This window comes from Xiphophorus couchianus, chromosome 7 (genome assembly GCF_001444195.1).
Source record: "Xiphophorus couchianus chromosome 7, X_couchianus-1.0, whole genome shotgun sequence".
Taxonomy (NCBI): domain Eukaryota; kingdom Metazoa; phylum Chordata; class Actinopteri; order Cyprinodontiformes; family Poeciliidae; genus Xiphophorus; species Xiphophorus couchianus.
In genome coordinates this window covers 32,436,665-32,460,065 of record NC_040234.1, presented here as the reverse complement: position 1 = coordinate 32,460,065, position 23,401 = coordinate 32,436,665, and the positions used below count along the sequence as shown (strand labels likewise).

The following is a 23,401-nucleotide window of genomic DNA, read 5'->3' as shown; positions in this document are numbered from 1 at the left end:
TACAATACTTCTAAACTCAGCCCTTTATGTTGATTTAGTATCAATAGAGTGTAAAGTTTATCTGTTGATTTGTTTTGATTAACCAATTAATAATTGGATAGAAATTGGAATTTTTTACAGAATATGAATCAGGTTAAGTTTAAGCTGCCACTTTAGGAGGTTTGGGTAGAGCAGATTTTTTTGTACAATTTTGGCCTAATTATTGCTCTGGATGTTTTGTTCTTTCAGAAATTGGCCCTTTTTTCAGTCTGTACTCCGATTAGCTATTATTCCATTACTAAATTAGTTGACAATAATTTCAATAATCAATTCATCGCGATTAATTTGGCTATTCTCAGTCCAAATTTCTCTATACATTTAAAATTTTATTTGTGATTTTAGAAACGTATTAATTTATGTAGTTTAACATTTTTATCTTATTTGAAGAAGACGACTCTTTAGGCCTTTCTAGAACCTGAACATGATTCTCTAGAGCAGAACGGATCGCCAACATTTTCCACGGAGGAGTCATGTCCCCGGCTGACCCCCACTTGGGGGCGGCACTGGTGCGATCCGGTGGAGGAGGGTTTTTCTGGACTCACCTGTCTGTGATTATACAGACACCAACTCATGTGACTCCTGTTGGGTTTCTGAATGGACCCAGATCTACGTCTGATAGATCTGGGTTCATGGAATCGGTTCTGATGGATCCGGTTCTAGAAAACTCTCCAGAAGTGACTGATTCTGACCCAGTTCCGGTCCGCCCTGCAGCATCAGCTTGTTAATGCATTCTGACGTCTGCAGCCGCTCGTCAGGAGAGGCGACACTGATCCAGATCGCATCAGCCGGGCCCGGGGCCACTGAGCATGCGCAGTGTTGCTCCTCACAACACTCCCCCGAGGGCTCATTTATTAAACAACTGAATGTGTCCACTGTTAACACACACACACACACACACCCACACACCCACTAACACACACACACATACACACACACCCACCCACTAACACACACACACACACACACACACACACCCCTGCATGGAGTCTGTCTGACTCTGAGCTGCTGAAATAAAATGTAAAAATCTCATATTTTATTTCTTTGATTGCTGGGATAAAAGTTCTGGTTCTGGTTCTTAACATATCGGTGCTACATCTGCTCCATCAGACTCTGATCCTCATCGGTTCTGATGCTGTCAAACCGGATCGTCTTCAGCTCCGTAATGAGCTGCGGGAATATTCATCACGTGCTCGCCTCGCGCGCGCGGAGCGCTGACGACACGAAGCGGGACAACATGTTTACTGTCACTGGCTGTTAACCGTTAATGGACCGGGTCAGAACCAGGACAGGCCCTCTGATGGTTCTGACCCGGTTCAGAACCACAGGTTGGATCATGAAACCATGACAACGGGCCGTCAGGTGATGGATGTTTCAGGTGAGGTTTGGTCTCTCAGCTGATGATCGCAGAGGTCACCAAACTCAAACCTGATTGGCTCTGAGCAAATGATGGAGGGAAGATTAGGAAACAATTCACAGTAATGAGGAAAACCAGAGAAAAATGTTTTTAATTGACTGATTTCAATCTGCAGTCATCGTTTAGTTTGTTCATGGGAACTCCGATCATTCACTGTCATTGATCTGCTTAATCTGATTCCATTATCAGCTTCTAATTAGTCATCAGACTCTGAGGCTTTAGCTGACCTCTTCATCATCTTCATCAGCCCCTATGACCCAGACTATGATGTGTTAGAATTAGCCTGTAGCAATGCCTCAGATCAACATGAGGATATCTGTTTCACTTAACTGGCTATAAAAAAGTGTTTTCCTCAAGAAGCTGAAATAATGATACACACACACACACACACATATATATAGATATACATATCTATATATATACATTTAAAATATCTGTTATTGATCAGGTTCTGAATCACAAAGGGTTCTGCTGTTGCTGAACTAAAGAACACCTTTAGTGACAGACTGCTGCATCCTAAATGCACAAAGTAGATCCTTCCTCTCAGACTCTGTAACTGATCCCATCAAACTCAGTGTTTACATCCATGCTGATCTGCACAATTTTACTGTTGCACATTTTTTTATTGTCACTATTGGTAAATAGTTTGTCTTTTAATGCTCAATATGCACATTTTGTACATTTTTAAATAAAAAAAATTACATATGTATTTGTTTGAGTGTCTTTGCTGTTTTTATGTGTTGGTTTCTAATGTGTGTGAGTTTTATGCCGTCCTGATGTTTGAACCAGTCAGCCCAGAGCACTTCCTGTTCACGGTGACTGTAGTTTGTGTAAATCTGCCTCTCTGTTGCTCTGTGATGAACAGACATCAGGAGGAGTTTGTTGGTTTATTGCTGCAGGAGTCAGAGTCTCAATCAGAAACGAGCAGCGTTCCTTCTGCAGCAGCATGACGGCTGCCGTTTGGTGATAATACGTCAGTCTGCAGAGAAGCCTTGAAGCAGCAAACGGTTTCTGTCTCTGATGGAAGATCTGAACCAGCCGGGTTCTTTCAATTCAAGCTGCCATATGTCTCAGACTGAACTAGGTTTTATTCAAATATCCATTTAAACATCTCAATCCTAGTTACAACATCTGAACAGAAACCTGCTGCTGTTCTGGTTCTTCTCTGCTAACGATAAAATATAAACTCTTCCAGCTTTCTGGAAGCTTTTCTTCAGAAATAACACAACTGCGGCTAGAGATTAAATGGTTTCTAAATCAGAGGAGCTCCACTTTCCTTCCAGCTTCACCTACAGCTCTGATTTAAAGTCTGCAGCTCTGGATTAAACCATCGGAGCAGCTGCTATGACTGATGACCTTCTTTGGAGGCATTCAGGCTCAGTTAGGAACACAGGACTCCTCTTATTCAGGATTTAGAGATGATTGATCAAAGACTGACTGAACCTAATCAAGCTCTTTATTTCACAAATTTAGTTTAAACTCTAAATACAACAACTGATGGTTTTTAGGAGTTCAAACCCGAGGAAACCCCCAACAAGAACCTCCCCCCCAAAAATCTGAAGCCTGAACACAAAAAACAAGACAGGAAACTTCTCTTAACTATTGAGAGAAATTTGCTACTCCCGACCAATAGGTGGCACTATGGTCAACGTCATCACATTTTGGATAAATTTTACACCATAAATCAAGTTGTCAGAAAACTTTCATTATATAATAAACCGTGGATGAGTCTACAAAGATCAAGAACTAAACAAAAACTAATTTTGCTGATTTTTTTTTTGATCCATCTCAAAACATGCAAAGCCATTTGGAAAACTCTCAATAAACACAAATTTGATTATCTTATGGATTAAACTACATAGAGGACAAATTGCAGGTTTTTAAAAATCACTCGAGCAAAGTTTTTTTTTTGCTAAACGATTAGTTAAGCAAACCTAAAACATGGTAACAAGTAGCTTCGACTTTGTAGTAAATCCAAATTGTTCAATGTAGAATTTGGATGTCAGTTTCTATACGGGTTACGTGGATGGTGTTCTTTTTTTTAGACATTAAATCAACATGTAGAAAAAAAATAAAAATAAAAAACGATTGGAAGTTTCCAAACCGGACCAGTTATAGAAGTTTTAGATTCCTTTAATACAAAAACTGATTGCATATAAAGCTGGAATTTGTCTTTTATTATCTTTGAATCTAGTCTCTGCAACTGTATGGATGTTCTCTGAGTTTCCAACACGTTATTGTAAACTAACATGCGATAATTGTTTCCAATAATCCCATGATTATTGGAAACAAATAAACTTTAATAAATGACATCAGATTTATATGGCACTTTTCAGGACACTCAAAGATGCTTAAACATCTGGATTTATTTTACATCTTTTATTAAAAAAACATACTTTGAATAAAATAAATCTTTACAGACATTTGCTCACTGAAAAACAGTCGTAAACCCATGAAAGACTCAGAACCAGAACCTGGACCTGGCTTCTTATTCCTGCAGTGACACGCCAGATTAAGAGCATAAGGAATCTCTAATAAGGACTTAGATTCCAGCCTGGGTTTGAAAGTTCACTCTGATCCAACTCAAGTCAGAACAGAACCGCTCTGATTCAGAGTAACCAGCATCATGGTGCGTTCAGGTACCTTCCGCAGATAGGAGAGCCTGGAATTGTGGTTTAAGAGAGGTCCAGGAGTACAATGAGGTGTCCACCTGCAGAATCAGAACCAGAACAATCTGTCTGTAACCTGCTTTGCCTCTAAAATAAAGAACACAACTTTCAAACAAAAAAAAAAAATGATAGGGTTACCATGACGACATGTCTACGGGCGAGGTCGGGCCTCCTGCAGAGTTCCTGCAGACGCTTACAGAGCTGCTCAGGGGTCGAGTACAGGTACTGATCTGGGACAAAAAGGAGGAAGTCAGTGGTGGTCCCAAGAGAGGGACTGGAGGGGACATGGCCCCCTCTTGAAAAATTATGACCACCCACAAGAATTATGTTTATGTCATAGAAAGGCATAGAGAGTCACCTTCTTCAGTGAAGACATGAATGGAAAACCCAATAAATAAATTGGTTATATAATTTAAATATAAACATATAATTATTATTATTTTTTTAGCTGTGAATTCACACGTTTTCTAATGGTCTAGCTACCCATATGAACATTTTCTGGGTGTCCCACTGCAGGAGTGGCAATAGGAAGAGGTCTGGTGTTGCAGCCAGAGAGGTAGAACCATCTCAGGTGTGTTTACCTGGGAATATTTCAGGATACACCAGAGCCTTTGGACACAGAGGGAAACATCCACAGTGAACTGCTTCCAACCTGAAACATCCCAGAATCATCATTCACCAACATTCATCAACACAGTCAGGCAGAATCGGGCTTTGGATCAGCTCCATTAACAGGTCAAATTTAATACTTTATAAGACTTTTCAATGCCACCTTGAATTAAATTTAAGACCAAAAACAAAGGGGTTGCTTAGGAATCCTGCTGTATTACAATTAGGCATAACAAAAGTAAAATCTGTTTGTGGCCCTCAACTTTTATCACTTGCTGTGTGTGGGATTTCACACCAAGCGGTGAAGACTTTCGTCTTTCATCTCTCACTGTCTGTCATGTGAGAAAAAAATTACATATGAGATTAAATAATTCTTTCATGACAAAATTTAAGACCTATGATAAATGTATCTAAGACAGACTTGAATTTTTTTAATTGAATTTAAGACATTTTAAAACTTTAATTTGAGGTACATGTATTTAAGACCTTTATTCATTCTGAGATCTTGGTTCTGATCCTTTCTGGATAATCTCTGATGTCGTTTTTCCTCTGCTCTCTGTGGACGATGTGTTCAGGGTCTGAGTTTTTTCATGAAGATCTGGACTTTTTGGAGTTTCGGTGAGAATGCAAACTAAAAACCAGTACTTTAAAAGAACATCTGAGAGCAGAACCTGGACAAGGGTTCCTTCAGATGCTGATCTTGGATCAACACACCAACCCAGCTATCCGATCAGAGCCGGCTCCTGCTGGCTGCAGGGCCTTAATGAGCTCTGCTGATGATCCGGATTCATCAGACAGAACCAGATTCAGACCTAATGAGGATCAAAGTGTCAGCGAGGCCTCAGGCCCAAATGATTGTGTTGTTTCCGCTCCAGAACCTCTGACAGCTGAGCCTGACTTACGGGGAGCTGCATCCTGGAATATCTGGAAGCGTTGGGAGAAAAAGCAGGAATGATCCAGAGTAGGAACGTCTACAACAGCTTCTGGGTTCCAGATGTGCAACACTTCAGAAAACCAACAACTCAGTATAAACCCAGCATGCACGGACCCAGCCCTGGTTTACATTAATAGACCTGTTTTACACTTACTTTTTCAGTTGAATCCAAGATACATCCGTAAAGGACATTGACATTTTTCATACAGGAGACCATATTTTTACCCAAAGAATAGCTTCTCGTTTCTTAAGCAACCGTGGCCAGAGACACTTTATAGAAAATATGTTAGTTTGTTTAAGAAGGGTGGAATCATTGACATCAAGCAGAAGAAACATCTACAAAGATGCAGAAACTATGAATCTTGGACTGAGAATTGTCCAACATATTGTTAAAAACTGGAGGGAAGGTTAAAGGGTTAAACAAAATATTAGGGTGATTTTTTCAGATCTTTAGGAGAAACAATGCTTTCTGAATTTTTTCAGCTGTATCAAAAATGTTTGTTTCTGTGTATCAGTATAGTTACTGTACATCTTGCTACTGTGGCAAACCTTTTTTTGACACAGGTTTGTGTGCAACAATTTTAGAAATCGATATTATTATTCTGCCCATTAATTGGATAAAAGTGCCTCATTCTGCAGATTTCTCATTTAACCACTCAAGCTTATTTAATAAAATATTGCAAATATATCAAAATATGCAAATAAACACATAATTCAGTTAACTTTTTAAATAATAACATAATAATGTTGTTGCCTAAAATAGAATAACATAGCATTCTGTTAGCTTACACTTAATCAATTACTAAATTAACTGATGATTATTGGAAAAAAATATTCATCATGATTAACTGACTAATCATTTTTGCCCTAGCTGAACTATACTATATTATTATTATTATTCATCGTTATTTAAAAACTTACAATGCCACTCCGAAGAACTCGTGCTTGGAGGTGGAGACGACGACGTCGGCGTCACACAGCACCTTCAGATACTGGTCCTTACTGGGCAGGAAGCCCCAGTTCAGGATGCTGGACTGGAGCAGCTGCTGGGCGGAGGAGAAGATCTCTGCAGGAGGAGATCACAGCTTCGTCATGTGAGGAAGGTCACAGTGTTCCTTTAAACTGATTGGCTGAACTTCCTGTTGGTTATAATTTGTGAAGGATGATGAATGCAAAAGATTGTCTGATTCTATGTGACTAAAATCTTAAAGAAACCGAGTGATTTGACTCTTGGAATATTATTTTTGATTAAAAATCAATAGAAACATTTTCCCCTCAGCCTTCAGTCTGCTAACCTTCCTCCTCCTCCTCCTCCTCTTCCTCCTGGGCTGTGATGATCTTGCAGGAGGTTTATGTTGGTAATTAGAGGAAGAGGACAGTTTGATGAGGACAGATCTCTCTGATTAAACCAGCAGAGTCCCTAACAGGTGAAAGTGATCAATACGCAGAGCTGTTAGTGAAATCACTCAGCTCCTAATGTGATTGGCTCTCGGCTGATTTACCGCCGGCTGTTTGTTCTGCACTAAAACTTTATGATCCAATAACTCAGAGTGGGCTCGGCCCGCTAAAACACACACTCATCAACACACCATCACATCGTTATTAAAACACTGAAATTCACCCGGAGGAGACACACAGACACCGGAACACAGGTGAACACACACCTGAACCGACAGTCCTGAATGGTGTGAACAGCAGCTTCCAGCTCCATGCAGTTCACTGTGTGTGTTGAGCAGGTGAGTGTGTACCTGGCACATCGGTGAACGTCTCTCCCAACACTGACAGCTGGAAATCCAGTTGTTTTTCCTTCAGTTTGATCAAAGTGTTGAAGAACAGCTCCGGGTTCTTGTCATGTTCCCTTTAAACACAGATGGCAGGAGGTTTTGTTTGGACCATGAATTCAACCTAAATGCAATATTTTGTTGCCTATATATTTTTTTTTTTATGGCATTCTCAATGGCCTATTTCTTTTTACCCCCCCAAAAAATCCAATATGTGCCACGTCCTATAGTGGTACTACGTCGGATACGTATCCTGCTGTTATTGAAACATTTCCAGTCTGAACAGTTATGCCGCATTTCAATAACTTTTATATCATTGATTTGAGAGATGCATAATTCTGCACCAGGCAGGATTATATAATGTGTTTGACAGATTCCTATTTGTTAATGCAACAAATGAGTCTTCCTCACCTTCCTCAAGTTAGTAATGGAGTCCCACAGGGCTCTGTGCTGTGATCTGTTTTCTCTACTATAAATGTGCTTCGAATTTAAAAAGTGGAAATATGGAATATATTATATTTTGTAAAGCTAATGACATTATTAGAGCTGCAACTAAGTATTATTTTAGTTACCACTTATTCTGACAAATAATCTGCAAATTGTATTTAACCACTTAAGATTATTTTATGCAGTATTAAAAACATAAAAATGCAACAAACACATATTTGTATTTCTTTTTAAGTAATAAAAATATTTATTGCTTAAAATTCAAGAACCCAGCATTCTCTTAGTTGATTATTTGTACCAAAAGAGGCATCCACAGCAAAAAATAAAAACTAAAAAATATTTCCAACATTAACATAAGAAAAAGCTCAGGCCTCTCTTCAGGATTTCAGAGTTGATTGACAGAAAAAGAAGGTTGTTAATCTTAAATGCAAAAGATACAAAAAGAAAAAAGACAAAAAAATATGATGAAAATATTTTGTACAGTTAAAACGTAATTACTGCTTTGAGTGTGCTGTTCTTTCAGCAAATTGACTTTTTGGTGTCTGTATACTCCAGTTAATTAATTAATTGGATTATTATTTTAATAATAGATTAATTACAACTAATTTGATTGTTTCAGCTCTAGATATTTTATGTTGATTCATGCAGATTGACACTTCAAATCAGTTAATTAGGCTGTGACTGAACGATGAAAGGCTGGATGAATCAGTTCAGTTCAGTTCTGCTTGTCTGATCCTGTATTCTCAAACTATTAAGTTTGCAGCAGATTGTGAAGTTTACTGGTTTAATATGTTGGTCCACACTTTCAGGGAGGTTCTGCATAGCGGCACAGAGCAGCAGTAGATCGGGTCGAACCAGAACTCACCACCTATGAGGCCACACAATGTGTAGAGGCTTCACCTGGTCCACAGGTATCAGAACGGTTCTGGGATCAGATGATGGATCCTCTTCACACCTATCAAGTCAGAACCAACAGCTGTGATAACCTACAGGCGATCCGACCCAGTGAGCTGGTCATGTGATTACCTCGACGTCTGCTGCTGATGGGTCTCTGCAGAGCGGTGAAGACGTCTCAGTTTGTGTTCAGGCAGCAGACTGAAGACAGAACCAAAACCAGAATTACACAAACAGAACCCAGACAGACAGGGACAGACAGCAGGACACAAGCGTCTCCAGGTCCGTCTGTTTCTCTGAGGACGCTGGAAAACAGGACTCAGTGATCCATTTGAGGAATGAGCAGTCTGACTGCAGGCAGTAAAACCAATCAGCTTATTGATGATCACAGTGATGATGTCACCTCTGAGTCTGATTAAAGATGAAGGTCAGCGACCGCCGAGGCTGCCGGGGTTTATAATCGGGGTAATAATCAGAGAGGGACGCCGCAGGGAGGACAGATCACTGAGCAGAACATGTAGGGACTGCAGAGTCTAAACTGCGGGACTTCAATCCAGCAGTTTGGGTCTGCAGAAATCAGAACGCTCTCTAGCTGAACAGAAACAAACTGATGTTTGTATGTTTGGACCTAAAGAGGAACGATCCAGAGTCAATGTACAGCTTCAGTTACTACAGATAGAAACTAGAGATCAGGTCTGAAATCTGGGTGTAGTGAAGAACTCTGACCTGAAGCTTCAGAGTCACATAAAGAAAATTACAAAGCCGGTCTTCTATCACCTAAAGAACATTTCCAGGAGGCACCACAATACATTAAAGATATGTTGCATCAACCTTAAAGACCTCTCCGATCTTCTGGTTCTGATCTGCTCTGCATCCGTAGAACCAGAACCAAACATGGAGAATGAGCATTCAGCTTCTATGCATCACAAATCTAAAACAAACTTCCAGAAAACTGTAAAATAGCTGAAACACTGAGTTCCTTTGAATCTAGGCTAAAACCCCTACTTGTTTAGAGTTGTTTTTGAACCATTATAAATGAAAAACTGATCAAGATATTTGATGTGTATTTGCTTGATGATGGCATTTGATAAAATGAAATGTTTATTTCTTGTTTAATTGATTACTGCATTATGTTTTTATAGTGTAAAGCACTTTGAACTGCCTCATTGCTGAAATGTGATGTACAAATAAACTTGACATTACTTGTCGAAATCAAAAAGTTTAATGCCGTTTCCACAATTGTTTCACGTGTTGTTCCATGGATCAGAACTCTTTTGCACAGTTAATCATCTCTGACTTCACATTCCACTCTGAACATGTAGAAGACTGAAACCAGAACCAGAACCAGTCCCCATCCCTCGCTGCAGTGGGGCAGTAGAAGAAGGAACACTCAGCTGTTCATGACATCCTCATTTATCTCAGAGGAGTCGGGGTTCAGCAGCAGCCATGATGGATGGAACGTCTGTCTCTCTCAGCAGGACTCGATTACTATTCAGTTACAATGAGAGGCCGACTGATGGATGGAGGTTGTCGTTACAGCAACCACAGACACGCAGCTAAGGCCCTCACACTGCCGGCTCCGCCCACATTTCATGGCTTGAGGCTGAACCTGAACAAAGCTCCAGAAATGAGAGGTCACATGACACAGGAAGTTTTATCTTAAAACTCAACAGACCAGAGCTGGGCAACAAATCAGTTTTAACAATTTATCAAATTTTTGATTTGTTAAGATTCATGAGAGGTCTGAATTTTTTGCCACTACACTCCTTGGGTTTCCAAAGTTCAGGGTGATGTCAGCATGCCCATGGTGGCCATCTTGTTTGACAAGTGTGTTACACAACTTCTTTAAATTCAGGTCAAATCTATGATGAAAGAATCTGGCTAAGATTTATTCTTTGGAAAACAAATATAAGAATACACTTACAGTATTACAAAAATAAAATCTTAATATTACTAGAATAAAGTTGTAACATTATGAAAATTAATTTGTAATTTTATGAGAAATCCAACATGAAAAATAATCTCATAATCTTGAATTGCGTCTTTTTTCTGCCAATATAAAGACTGTATTCTCATAGCCTGGCACTAATGCTCCATCATACAACTCACAGAAGGGATGATTGAAATAAAAGTCACTTTTTCAAAATATTTTCAGGAATTTTTAAGTTCTTTTTTAGAAAAAAAAGCGAGAAGAAAAAAAGAAACCTCCAAGGTTCAAATCTAAACACAGGGCGGAAAAAATGACTGAACACAAAAACACACAGATTTCTCCTTTGGAACGACTGAAGGATGCCAACGTATTTGATATTTTTATCTGATCCAATTGTGCATCCGTCTCTCTTGAAAACATTATAGGCAAATCTATGAAAACTTAATCGTAATCTTAGATGTGAGGAGTTCATTTTACATTTACTGATCCAGATCAGAACCACTTTTCTGATTGATATGTTTATTGATATTTTTGCATACAGAACCAAGGTGTTTACATATACCAGGATGCAATTAGATTCAGCATAAACGTAGTGTACACACCACTAACTTCAAGCTTCATATTTTCAGAAACAAACATGTAAAACACATAAAATACTAACACTAATAATGATAATAAAAAAATAAGATAAATACTGAAACAGATACAAAATAAGTAAAATATGAAAAAGGTGTTGTGAGGAGTTAGACTGATGCAAGAAAAAAACTACATAAATTTTTACCAATGGAAGTATAGACCAGTGAAGCACCTTAAACCCACCTGCTGACATCAGGGAACTGGACCGGGTAGTTCAGAACCACACACTTTGGATGGATCAGCCGGTCCAGGTCTTTGGGTCTGTGGTCTGGGATCTTCTTCATGAACGAGCCGATGGAGGACAGGAAGGACTCCATGTTGAAGCGGGAGTTAAAGACCACCGCATCCGACACCAGGCTGCAGAACCCAGAGACAAACCCGGTCAGAACGACAGAGGGGACAGAACCAGAGAACCCGAGGACGGGTTGGGACACTGATTGGACTCTAAGTGCCCCATCAGACGTCTGCTAATGATCCCTGCTGTAATGTGGTTAGAGAAGACGGAGCAACTGCGGCTTATTGATGAGCTGCCAGCTGATCAACAACAATCAGTTTTACAGTCAGACAGCTGATCAATAACCTGAAGTACTTTAATTAGACACAATCAAGCAATCAGATTGCTCCTCATCACTAACCAATCAGAGGGCCTTTGCATTGTCAAACTGAGCTCAGCTTATTGTGATCAATGATCAGTCGGGTTGAATGTGTTACTGGGATTACCATGAGAGCACCTGGTTGTATCCGTACTGGAAGTCTCGCTCCTGGTCTTTACGGACCGGGTAGACCAGCTGGTTCTCATGGAAGTACAGGACCTTCTTCAGACGGGCCAGATCGGGTCGGAGAGCTACCAGCTCACAAAGGTTCAGAACCGAGCTGCTAAACAAAACCCTGTGGAGAAAAACAGTTGAAATAAAAACAATAAATAAATAAAAAAATTCATTTAAGTAAATGTATATAATAGTAGAGAAACAAAAATCTCCTACTGGTCTATAAAGATGAGGAAACAGTCTTCTTGTGTAACATTTCACACGTTTGGGGCAAACAGACAGGAAGATATTTGACTCTCTCTCCCCTCCGGGTTGTGTCTTTTCACCACTTTGATTCATTTTGTACACTAATGAGTGCCAGGGTCAAAACCAGGGCAGACACTAAGGATGGACAAAAAATGACTGAAAAATGTACCATGGTACAAGCATTTCATATCAATTGATATTGATATTTATTGATTTATTTGTTTTGTTTTAATTATCTGAAATACTGGCAAACTGGTGATGTGACCTTTCTTGTTTTATCCACTGTTTCTTCTCTAGCTGTTGACATTTTCTCCTTTCAGTCCTCAGTCCATCCTGTTGTTTTTATTTTTAAACAGTTATGAAGCACGGTGGTGAAACCTGAAAGTACTGCTGAGAGAACCATTTCTTTTCCTTGGTGGTGACTGCCTGAACCCAAATATAAGGAAGACTGTAGGTATTAGCTTAACATATATGTTAATATACGTAAATTATTAATATATAATAATAATTATTATACATAATAATATATATTAAGGCATATTTGGCATCTTAGTTATTAAAATAGAATTGGTTATTGTGATTATGTGTTTTTAGAGGGGATATTTTAGCTATTTATAAGACTTCGTGGTTCAAATACCCAGGGTCTACTGCACTGCAGGGGGACTAAAGCTGAAATTGTAAGACCTTCAGATAGTTTCTGTGTATTATAAACAGAGATGAAAATGTATCAGAAACTTTAGGAATATTGGACACTGGTTCTAAAAAGTAAATATAATCAGTTTTCTGTAAGATCTCATCAATACAAACAGACACTAAAAACAAATAAACATGCTGTTTCCAACACCATTGTTTGAATGTGGATCATCCGCACCAGGACTGGACCCCTGTGACGATCAGTTCTGGGTCTTCAGGTCACACTCATCCTTATAGCTTCTCTAATCTCTGGCTGTAGGACCTTAATGTGGTTCACTGCCTCTGGTCTGGACCCAACTATTGCTATCTGTTCTCAGAAACTGGGTTGATAAAAGCCACGAGTTGTTTTTAGCAGAACAGAAACAACATTTGAACTCAGCTGATCCAAAAAGACTTACATTAAATAGTTTGGTTTCAGATTTATGCATCACGAGGTCCACAATTGCATAGAGGTTCTCCTGATCCAGTGGTTTTTACTAGAGCTGCCTAATATGTCGAAACATAATCATTGCTACATAAATGTGGGTAGGAACACAATGGCAAGGACTGCTTGGATGCAATATTTGGGAGGACCCTGAATTTCTTCAGGTGAGAGGAGTTTCTATAGTTAATCACAACAAATATATATATATATATATATATATATATATATATATATTTACGGTACAAACATCTTGTGACTCTCTCAGTCTAGTCAGAGATGAACTAAGACATCATCAGGAAGTGAAGTTCCTGATGAAAGCACTCAGAGATCTCCCACCTGTGTCTGGTTATCTTAAAGTTCAGAGCAGTGATGGTTGCCGCTCATGTTGGTGTGAAACCAGTCTGGGAATGAGTCAGCAGCAGCAGAAGCAGAAGCAGGGACAGAAGCCTCGCACATGAAACTGTTCCTGTTATCCTCCATCAGATCAGCAGCATCACATTGTCTGAAACCAGCAGAAGACTCTTCTGCATCCTGAGCCTCCAATCGAGCTCAACAGGGTATGACCTAAAAACTACTACAGACCCACACCCATAAATACACTGACTTCTCCTCAGCTTTTAACCGCATAGTACTTGCGTTCATGCAAACTGGGGTTTGTTTGCACAAACAGACCCTAGAGGTTGTAGTTTTTATCTGATGTACTTCTATCCTCCATTGGTGCCCCTCAGGGCTGTGGTCTTGTAACACTTTTATTCATTTTATACATAAATGAGTGCCAGAGTTGAAACAAGGGCAGACACATCATCAAGTTTGTTGATGACTCTGTTTGTATCTCTGATTACTCTGATTGATGACCAGAACTCTGATAATGAGGTCATGTGAATGCTCATTTCTGGCGATTAATGTCTTAAAAACCAAAGAAATGTTATTTGATTTTACAAAGATACCGTTTAGTTTTTATTTGGATTCTGGAGTCTACCTGAGGAGTTACCTGCATGATGTCACATGTGTGCCTCTCACCTGTATGATGAACAGACAGGAATGGTCTGGCTGAAGTACAGAGCTGCTGTTCTCGCTCTCCAGTGCCATTTCTTGGCTGGCAGTGTGAAGACGGAGCATCCATCGACGTTCTCCTTCAGAAGGTCGATCAGCTGTTTGTGAGAGCCGCCATAAAACGCTTCGACCAGCAGAACGCTGGAGGAGCCGCCGACCTGATGAGAGAGGTTAAAAGTCAGCAGGCACATTCATCAATATGTGAGCCAATATAATATATATCTACAGTATATATATATATATATATGTATATATATACTGCTCAAAAAAATAAAGGGAACACTTTAAGTGTTAAACACCTGTTTAAGTGTTCCCTTTATTTTTTTGAGCAGTGTATATATATATATATATATATATATATATATATATATATATATATATATATATATATATATATATAAAATCTGTGAGGTGAAGAAGTAGTCCTAGGTACACGTCTCTTCCAAAGGTATACAGATTTGAAAGGTTTTGTCATTTTCCAGTGACAAACTTCTGTGATTTTTTTATTGGGATTTACAACACAATAAAAGCTATGAAGTGGGAACAAATTAGATGTTTTGCATATTAAAATCTAAACAGAGGAATAGGAAATAAATTCAGACTTCAGATGAACAAGACTTAGAGCTCTAACTGTGGTGAAAAGTGATTCTACAAGGGAAGGTTAAACACAAATCCACACTTTCCATGTATATTGACTTTATCAATCACACAAAATACATTAAAGTTTGTGATTATAATGTGGCAGAATGAGAAAATGTTCTGAGGCTGCCTGAGCCTACGTTTCTAGTTTATAAATATTTTTTATCCATTTGTTGTAATATATTAATCCTAAATGTTGTGTTTTCATTAACTGTAAGAGGAAATTCATCATAATTAGTTCACATTTATTGAACACAACTGTATCTTTCTATGAAATTTTAGCTCAGAAATTGATCTTTTTGTCTTGTAAAATGCCTTGAAATAAAGTTTGTCATTTATCTCAGATTCTGATCGTGACCTGTTCCGTCAGTGATTTTTCACCTAAAAAGAGTTTGTTTTCAGCCGAAAACTCCATCGTGAGTCACCGAACGCTGCGTCATTATTAAGAACTGATCTGAAAGTTGAAGGAGAGTCTCATGAGAACAGCAGGAACACCAGCCTACGGTGTTTCCACAGTCTGTAAGAATTCGGCGACATTTCCACAACACGGCTCTTCCAGCCTGACAGGAATCCCCGTCAGCTGCAGAAACACAGAGCAGCTAACACGGCGAGGGTCAGAGGTCGCAGCAGACACTGTGCTAAAGTTACCATGCAGCTGAAAAACCGGCCTGATGGAGGCAGAGTGAATCCTCCTTCTTTCAGGCCGTAAAAGAAAGCCTATTGTTGTGCAGCCAGTTAACTCTGCAGTAACAAACCACAGTAAAACCCAGTAACATCCATCTATTTGCAGCACAATGTGTCCTGATAGGATCCATTATGCTGCGGGAAGGTTTACGCAGCCAGCGGCAGGAAGTGGACAGCTTACGGTCCCCTGAGCTCCCCTGTTCTTCCTCTGAATTCCCTCCCAACCATTTCCAGTCCGTTCCTCCATTACCCTGCCCACAATGGGAGCTAATGTGGCTGCAGCAGCACTCAGCGCTCGCCCACACGCGGCTCCATCAGTCCATATCTGCTCGCTGCCACTCATATCAGGAGAAGGAAATGAGCTGTTTCTTCTGCTGGAGACAGATACCAACGAGCCTTCTGCCATGCAGATGTGTCAGAAAGACAAATCTGATTGGAAACAGAAGCACAATGTCAGCCTTTGTGCTAAAAATGGACCAATCTGTTTCCTGAATGCGTCCAAATAATGTGAAATATGAAAACGTGTCAGGAGGGCTGATTAACTACGGATGGGCGACCTTTTGGCCTTCAGAAGAAAAACTGACGACTCGTTTTTCTGCCCCGGCCTCCCAGTGAACAGTTTTACTCCCCAGATAAAGAAGGTTCAGACTCCTGCAAAGCCGACAGCAGCAGAAACCTATTAAAACTAAATATCTGACTGAAATAATTCAATGTTTTGTCTCTTATTAACTCCTCAGACAGATGTCAGGATGTGAGCCACAGGCTGCAGTCTGGTCTGCAGCCTGCCGACAATTTAACATGGCAAAAATTAAATACACAAAGATGGGAAACTTAATTAGTGAAAAAGCTAGAAAAAAAAATTACATTTAAAAATAATAATTTTGAAAAGGTTTTAGAATTTTATCATTACAATCTAGCAATCATGGAATTCCATTAAAGTAGATTTGATGGTCATGTTTCTTCACACAAACATGAAAATATATAGTGTGATTATCAACATGTTATTGTTTTACTAAGTACAAAATAATTATCTTCTTTGATTCTGACAATAGGTATATTTTCAGCATATTTTCTACTAATTCCTTTCCTTGTGTGTAGAAACAGATAAACATTGAAAGATTTAATTTTTACTAGTGTCAGGGGCAAGGTGAAAAAAATCACAAGAATAAAGTCATAATGATAAGAGAATAAAGTTATAATACGAGAAAAAAATCACAATAATCTGAGAATTAAGTTGTACAAAAAAAGTGAGAACATAAGAGGAAAAGGACAAAAAAACTGATAGAAATATAAAAGCATTGAATGTACATATATTTTTCTCAATATATATACACCACTACAAATCTTTTCCAAAACATTTAAACATGCATTTGAAAAAAAAAAGACAGAAAGCAAAATACAAGAGCCGAAAAAAAAAAAAGTCAAAAAGAACAAGAATTGAAAAACGTTAAAAAGTATTTAGATTTTGTGGTAATACTATGATAATTGAACCAGTTAAAGGATTAAATCTAAATAAACTCTGATGAGATTCGGGGCGGTCGGCCAGACAGGCAGGCAGATGTGGACAACGAGGACAATGGAAAGTCAAACCGCTCTGAGCTGCTTATTGATCAACCAGACAGGAAGTGTGTTAGTAAATGTGAAATCAATCATTCCACCTTAAATCAAACAGAACCACGGTGGGGGATTCCAGTATAGACACCTTTCCTCCCACCGCCTCGAACATGGAAGGCTGCAGACACACATGAAACAAAGGGTTAATGTGGGCGTTTCCCCGGCAGGGAATCCCCCCAGCAGCTGCAGCGCCCGGGCTGAGTCAGCACCGCACCGCCTGGAAACCAAACGGTGGAATCTCTGGAAACGCTTCTCGCCGTGTTTGTCGTGAATCTGTGGGCGAGTCTGCTGCTTCATCCACGGTGACGTCCTGATGACTTCATGCCATCTCAAACTCACCACCACCACCAACAACATGTAGGTCACTCCAACTAATATTCAGCAGATTTAGGACCAAGATGACTCTGTTATGTCTGAGACTGATCTTCACCTGTCTGATGGACACAACGTGCAACAGCTTCACCAAACTCCACCAACACCAGTCAGAGAGGTAGCCAGTCAAATAAGGCTTATTGGTTCAGGTCACAACACTGGAATCTGAAGACAAGACAATGATATCCAACGAATTTAGAACTGCAATGTCTGGTCTAGACTAACTACAGTAGACTAGAACCAACAAATTGTGTCCAATCGGATTATCCACACCTTGATCAACTTGGTTGAAATGTCATTGCTGTGCTTTTATTCACCACAATATTTTAAAACCCAAAGACAGGAAAAGCAATAGACCGTGGAGTAGCCTTCCTGGGTGGACAGGATTGGCATGAACTAAAGTCTGTGACCCTTTCCAACCGAGACAGCTACCAGGACCGGGAGCTGAAGCTCAGGATGGTTCTGAGAAAATAAACAGACGTATGCTAAGAAAATCCAAATTATGCAAGGAAGTCCTCGAGTTTACATCAAATATTTATTAGCTAAAATAATTTGACAATCGTAGAAGTGACACGATGCCACGACAAGATTGTTCTGACCATGCAAAAGAGTGACTCGGGTAGAGCGGACCTCCGACAAGCAATTTGTGGAGGTAGTGATGTCTCACCAAATGTCTCAGGTACATTTTGCTTCATAATCAATATTATTTATTTTGTTAAAAAAATAAAATAAAATAACAATAATTCAAATGAGTCATACATTAGGTTTGGGAAGTTATTTGTGGTAAACCACAGAGAAATTGACGTTAATGACCAAGGGTCTGATCTGAAAAACTTCTAAATACGGACTGCTAAACTGCTTAGTGCAAAATATGAATGTTTGTCTCTGTCTCTGTCTCCACAGATATGAAATACAAACTTTGTCCAGTCAAGTGGAGATATATTTAGACTTAGGCATGATAGTTGCAAAAAAGCTAGCAAGGGAGCTAGCAAGCAAAGTTATGCTAGGAGTGAATAACAGTATGCAATAAGGATGTGTGAGTGTGACTTGGCAGGACGGAAAAGTCCCTCAAGACAAAAAATAAATAAATACATAGAATATATGAGATGAAACAGTCCTGCAAAAACAAAACTTAATAGCTGTGATTAACATATGAAATGTCAACTTACTTTTTAAAATGGAGTTACTACATTTAAGGCCTTAATTTTAGATACATGAATTAAAGACTTTTAAGGATGCATGGACATCCAGAAGTGTATAATTTCATAAAGGTGACTGTATGAATAAAGGAAACATCACAAAGTAGGTTTGGAATATATTAGTCTGACACATTCCAGTTTGGTAACTCTTCAGATAGTTATGGAGCACCACAGGGTTCAGTGTTTAGGCCATTAATATTTAAACTTTTTTAATCAAATCAATTACTGCTGAAAAAAACTTTCTGTGAATGTTGCATATACATTCTGTGAATGTTTTAGACTTTCTTAATTATCAGAAAGTCTAAAACAGTCTACAAAAACTCTTTGGTCTGTTCAACAAGCTGCATTAGAAAAAACTTAAATGAACTGGAATAAAATTAAACAATCAACCTTCACGAGTCTTCATTATGAATGGGTACTAAAAATAAAACTAAAATAAAATAAAATAAAACTAACTACATTGCAGAAACTGCAGCTTCACTGGAGAATCCCCGACATTCACTACCTTCCCCATCCTCCTCGCAGTGTTTCTTTGCAGGCTGTGCTCAGCCGTCCCGTTGTGTTTGTGTGTATTAACAGTGTGAGATGATGAAATGTTGCTGAATGAATCAGCAGCCAGTCCCCGTGTTATTTGAAGGCAGAGGTTCCTGATCTGCCTCAGCTTTCGAGTCGTTCTCACTCTGACGATGAGCTTCTTTCATTTGACTCTCTGACACTTCACGGCTCTCTCGAAGGCGGATATCTGACTAAAATCAGTTTCTTTGTACACATCACATTATTGTACTGGTTTCAGGAAAGATCAACAAGTCAGTGTTGGCTCAGCATTAAATGTCAGGGGGTAATATTTCAGCTGCCCTCTGCTGAAACAAGGAACTTTCAGCCGTATGAAGATCAATAAAAACCAACATTAATGAACTAAATAAGTCAAGTTTGATGAGTCTAATCCAGAATGTGGGAAATTTAAATACCATCATGTTTTCTGAATGATTATTAAGAGCATGAAGCCCACATTTTTCACATCAGCATCCCACAGATTTCAGTTCATAATGACTCCTCTGCATTTCATCTAAACAAAAAAAGAACAGCTGGAGGTCAATCATGCTGATATAAATTATCGACATGTGCATCACAGTGAATTGCAATACCATTAAAACGGCATTTACTTCAGTAATTTTAATTAAAAACAGAAATTTATTAAATGTAAATTCTTTGAGCACAGATTTATACATTTCAAGTGTTTATGTTCATTTTGATGATTTCGGCTGATAAGTAACAAGAATCCAAAATTAGCCATTAATTATTATTTTTTGTTTTTAATTAAGTAATGTTATATTTATGTTATGGTCCATTTCATTTTAGCCACTGCTGACTTTAGAGTTATCCAAGAGACATAAAACCCTCAAAAGGTAACGAGACCACAAAAGGTGAAAGATAAATAAGCTACCAGCTCACAAAGTGCTGTATTAAAGCATGTTAATTGAAAGTTGAGTGGAAGGAAAAACTATTGTTGAAAAAAAAAAAAAACATATAGGTCAGAGATGTTCAGTTTTTTAAACTAATTTTTTAAAGTCCAATTCAAACCTTGATTCTTTCAGGGGAGTGTCTGAATCATTTTTAATAACTCTAGGAAATCATGTTATAAATCTTTGTTTAGAACCTTTGCTCTTATGTCTAAATAGGAAATAAATTAAAATGTATACCAAGTATTGCAACATAAGCAAAGTAAGGTGTAGTGAATACATATTTTTCTGAAACAATCCAGTCAATTATACAGTAGTCAGTAAGAAAGGTATTATATGGTCATTATTATGAAACTGCAGGGAACAACCAGAGCCTAAATACTGGCATGCTATGACTCCTGATTACACGACTCAAGTCTTACACTAGGTGTTTTTGACCTTCTTAGACATTTACAAACCTTGAACTTTAACAAACTGCTCCAAGAAATTTTAACCTATCGGCTTCAAATGTGGTCAGTATGCAGTTAAAGGACGGGGGATCAAAAGTTTGAGCATGTTTAGTGGCAAGTGTGGCGTACGCGCCAAAAAATTCAAAACGCTATAATTTTCACATAGAAAGACAGAATTACACTAAACTCTGTATGATGGATCCATCTTGGATGCCCGATGATACTTTGTAGTCATCTGTTGACATTGTCAAAGCTCCTCCCTCTGAGAATAGGAAGTAATTTTTTTCACTTGGAAAGATCCATCTCTGAATTTTGACCTTTCTGAAATTGTGTCAGAAGTCAGATATCAAGATAGAGGGTTCCAGAAAACTTGCTAAGCCAGGTGGTCGGGGCGCCGAGGCAGTCCACCGGTGGCCCACCGTGTTTTTGTATTAAAAGATGTTAAGTTGACAACCTGCATGATGAGGTTAGCGCTGGTTGGTTAACCACTAACGCTCCGGCCAACCAGGACCACATACATAAACTTTGCAGGGAAGACAGACCCACATGCTGGGCAGCCTGTAAAATATATAATTCTTTGTTCACAAAGATAAATCGTTCTCACCGCTCGCTCAACGCACCTCTGAATTCGCTACTACAAGTTATTCCTGCAATTCACATAGAGCTGCACAACCAGAGCTAACGAACGGGTTTTAAACTCTTACCTTGATTTCTCCAAAGAGACATAATTTCTCACAGTAAGTCTATGTAAATATCCATACAGGTCAGTCTGTGTCCAGTTTTGAGTAAAAGGAGGCTCGCGCAATCCGCGCTGAGGTAAAGCAGTGGCAGAGCGCGAGGCAACGCACAGAGGAGCCAGCTGTGTCATGGACCTTACCAAACTCTGCCTACAACCAACCCACGTGACCGCAAGTCTCACAAACAAAGCCTCACAGTGCGTTGTTTCTATGTAAACATGACTCGATTAGTCCATCATTTCTACCGGATTTTCACAATATATCAGCTACTACAATGGACAGAGGAACTAACAAGTTCATGTCATCTTTTTTGGATGAGATCAAGGTGTTTGAGTTACGCAATGCCTCCAACATTGTTCAGGTCACAGCAAAATGTTTTCGCTAGATCAGGAAAACGTCAGATCCACACAACCTCTACATCAGAGGGACCAAAACTTTTTGAGACCAAGATCTACTTTTTCTCTCACCAGCCGGCTGAGATCTGCCTCATGACACGAAGACATAAAAGTTGTAAATTAAACTCTATTGACTTATTTTATATGCAAATATACATCAGTTATAGCAGAAATATTAAAGTGATAGAAAACCTAATGCAGTTTCTTCCTCAGTGAGACTCTGTCACTGGGAGGAGGTTACTGGTTTCTCAGTCACAAGCTGGTTGCAAACCTGAGGCCAGCAGGTGTCAGTCAGTTATGGTAGATCTGAAATTTGGTTTGATGACCTCAATATGAGAAGTTGCAGACTGATAAGAGGAACTAAAGAGTTCTGTAAAGGTAAAGGCAAATCTTCTGAAGTTGGGATATAATTAATTTAATTTCACATAAAAACATAAACAAGCAACGCTTAGCCTGGCCGGGGGCTAGTAAAGCATGGCGGGCCGCCAGGCTAATAATCCACTGGGGGAAACCCTGAGATGCTCTTGTTGCACATAGGTAACCTCTCAGGACTTAGAAAAAAAATGTCTCTTCAAGCCATGGTCTAAACCCCACAGGAAGTCGGCCATTTTGGATGAAAGCCGTCATTTTCTCTCCATTACACACGTTGCATCTATGCAAACTTCTCCTACAGCTTTTGACTTAGACTTCAAAATGACTCGGCACTGTTTAGAAGCATTAGAGATCAAAAGTTATCAAAACCTTTATACTGCAATAAAGCATGTGGGCATAGCCAAGCCTCAAAATCTAACTCCTCGGCATAAAACATGAAAGTGTATTAACTTCCACACGTAAGGTCAGAGCTGTACCAAACTTTCTGTGAGTCATTACAGACTGACTCAACACATTCACCAATCCATCACCATCAAAAGCAAAGCGACAATAATTCCTGTCTGAAAGGTCGGATTTTTGCCAAGCTTTTAAGACTTACCACTGGCTCGCCACACGGCCGTCCAAGGCTTGCTGCTATAATTTATTTTACTCTCATTTTTTTGACATCTCAAAAAAAAGGTACTTTAGCAAAGGTGTGTAAACCTTTCCCCCCACTGTAGCTCTCTACTCAAGATCTGAATTAGACAGTAACTCCAGAAAAAGGTTCTGGCTATGTGCATCACGACTGAAGAAATTATTAGTGACAGAAGTCAACTGATCTATTCTGCTTCCATGTACTTTACCACAATATGTTTTATGTAAGATAATAGCAAGAACCAACAGAATATAACTACGCTGAAGAGATCCCAATGTGGTTTTGTTTCAGCCGTCCAGAGTCGCCACAC

The 23,401-nt window shown here is 39.1% G+C and overlaps 1 protein-coding gene across 2 annotated transcripts in view; it reads right to left on the bottom strand.

Annotated features, from left to right (window-relative positions):
- gtdc1 (glycosyltransferase-like domain containing 1) overlaps positions 1-23,401 on the bottom strand; it is a 32,785-nt gene that overhangs the window by 7,300 nt on the left and 2,084 nt on the right. For both annotated transcript variants that reach the window (XM_028024125.1, XM_028024126.1), the window contains exons 2-11: positions 14,504-14,694; positions 12,074-12,241; positions 11,537-11,710; positions 8,920-8,988; positions 8,759-8,848; positions 7,414-7,523; positions 6,587-6,731; positions 4,704-4,774; positions 4,261-4,352; positions 4,097-4,163 (exon numbers count right to left, since the gene is read on the bottom strand). In XM_028024125.1, coding sequence (XP_027879926.1) covers positions 4,097-4,163; positions 4,261-4,352; positions 4,704-4,774; positions 6,587-6,731; positions 7,414-7,523; positions 8,759-8,848; positions 8,920-8,988; positions 11,537-11,710; positions 12,074-12,241; positions 14,504-14,694 — 1,177 coding nt within the window. The remainder of the gene's footprint in view (positions 1-4,096; positions 4,164-4,260; positions 4,353-4,703; positions 4,775-6,586; positions 6,732-7,413; positions 7,524-8,758; positions 8,849-8,919; positions 8,989-11,536; positions 11,711-12,073; positions 12,242-14,503; positions 14,695-23,401) is intronic.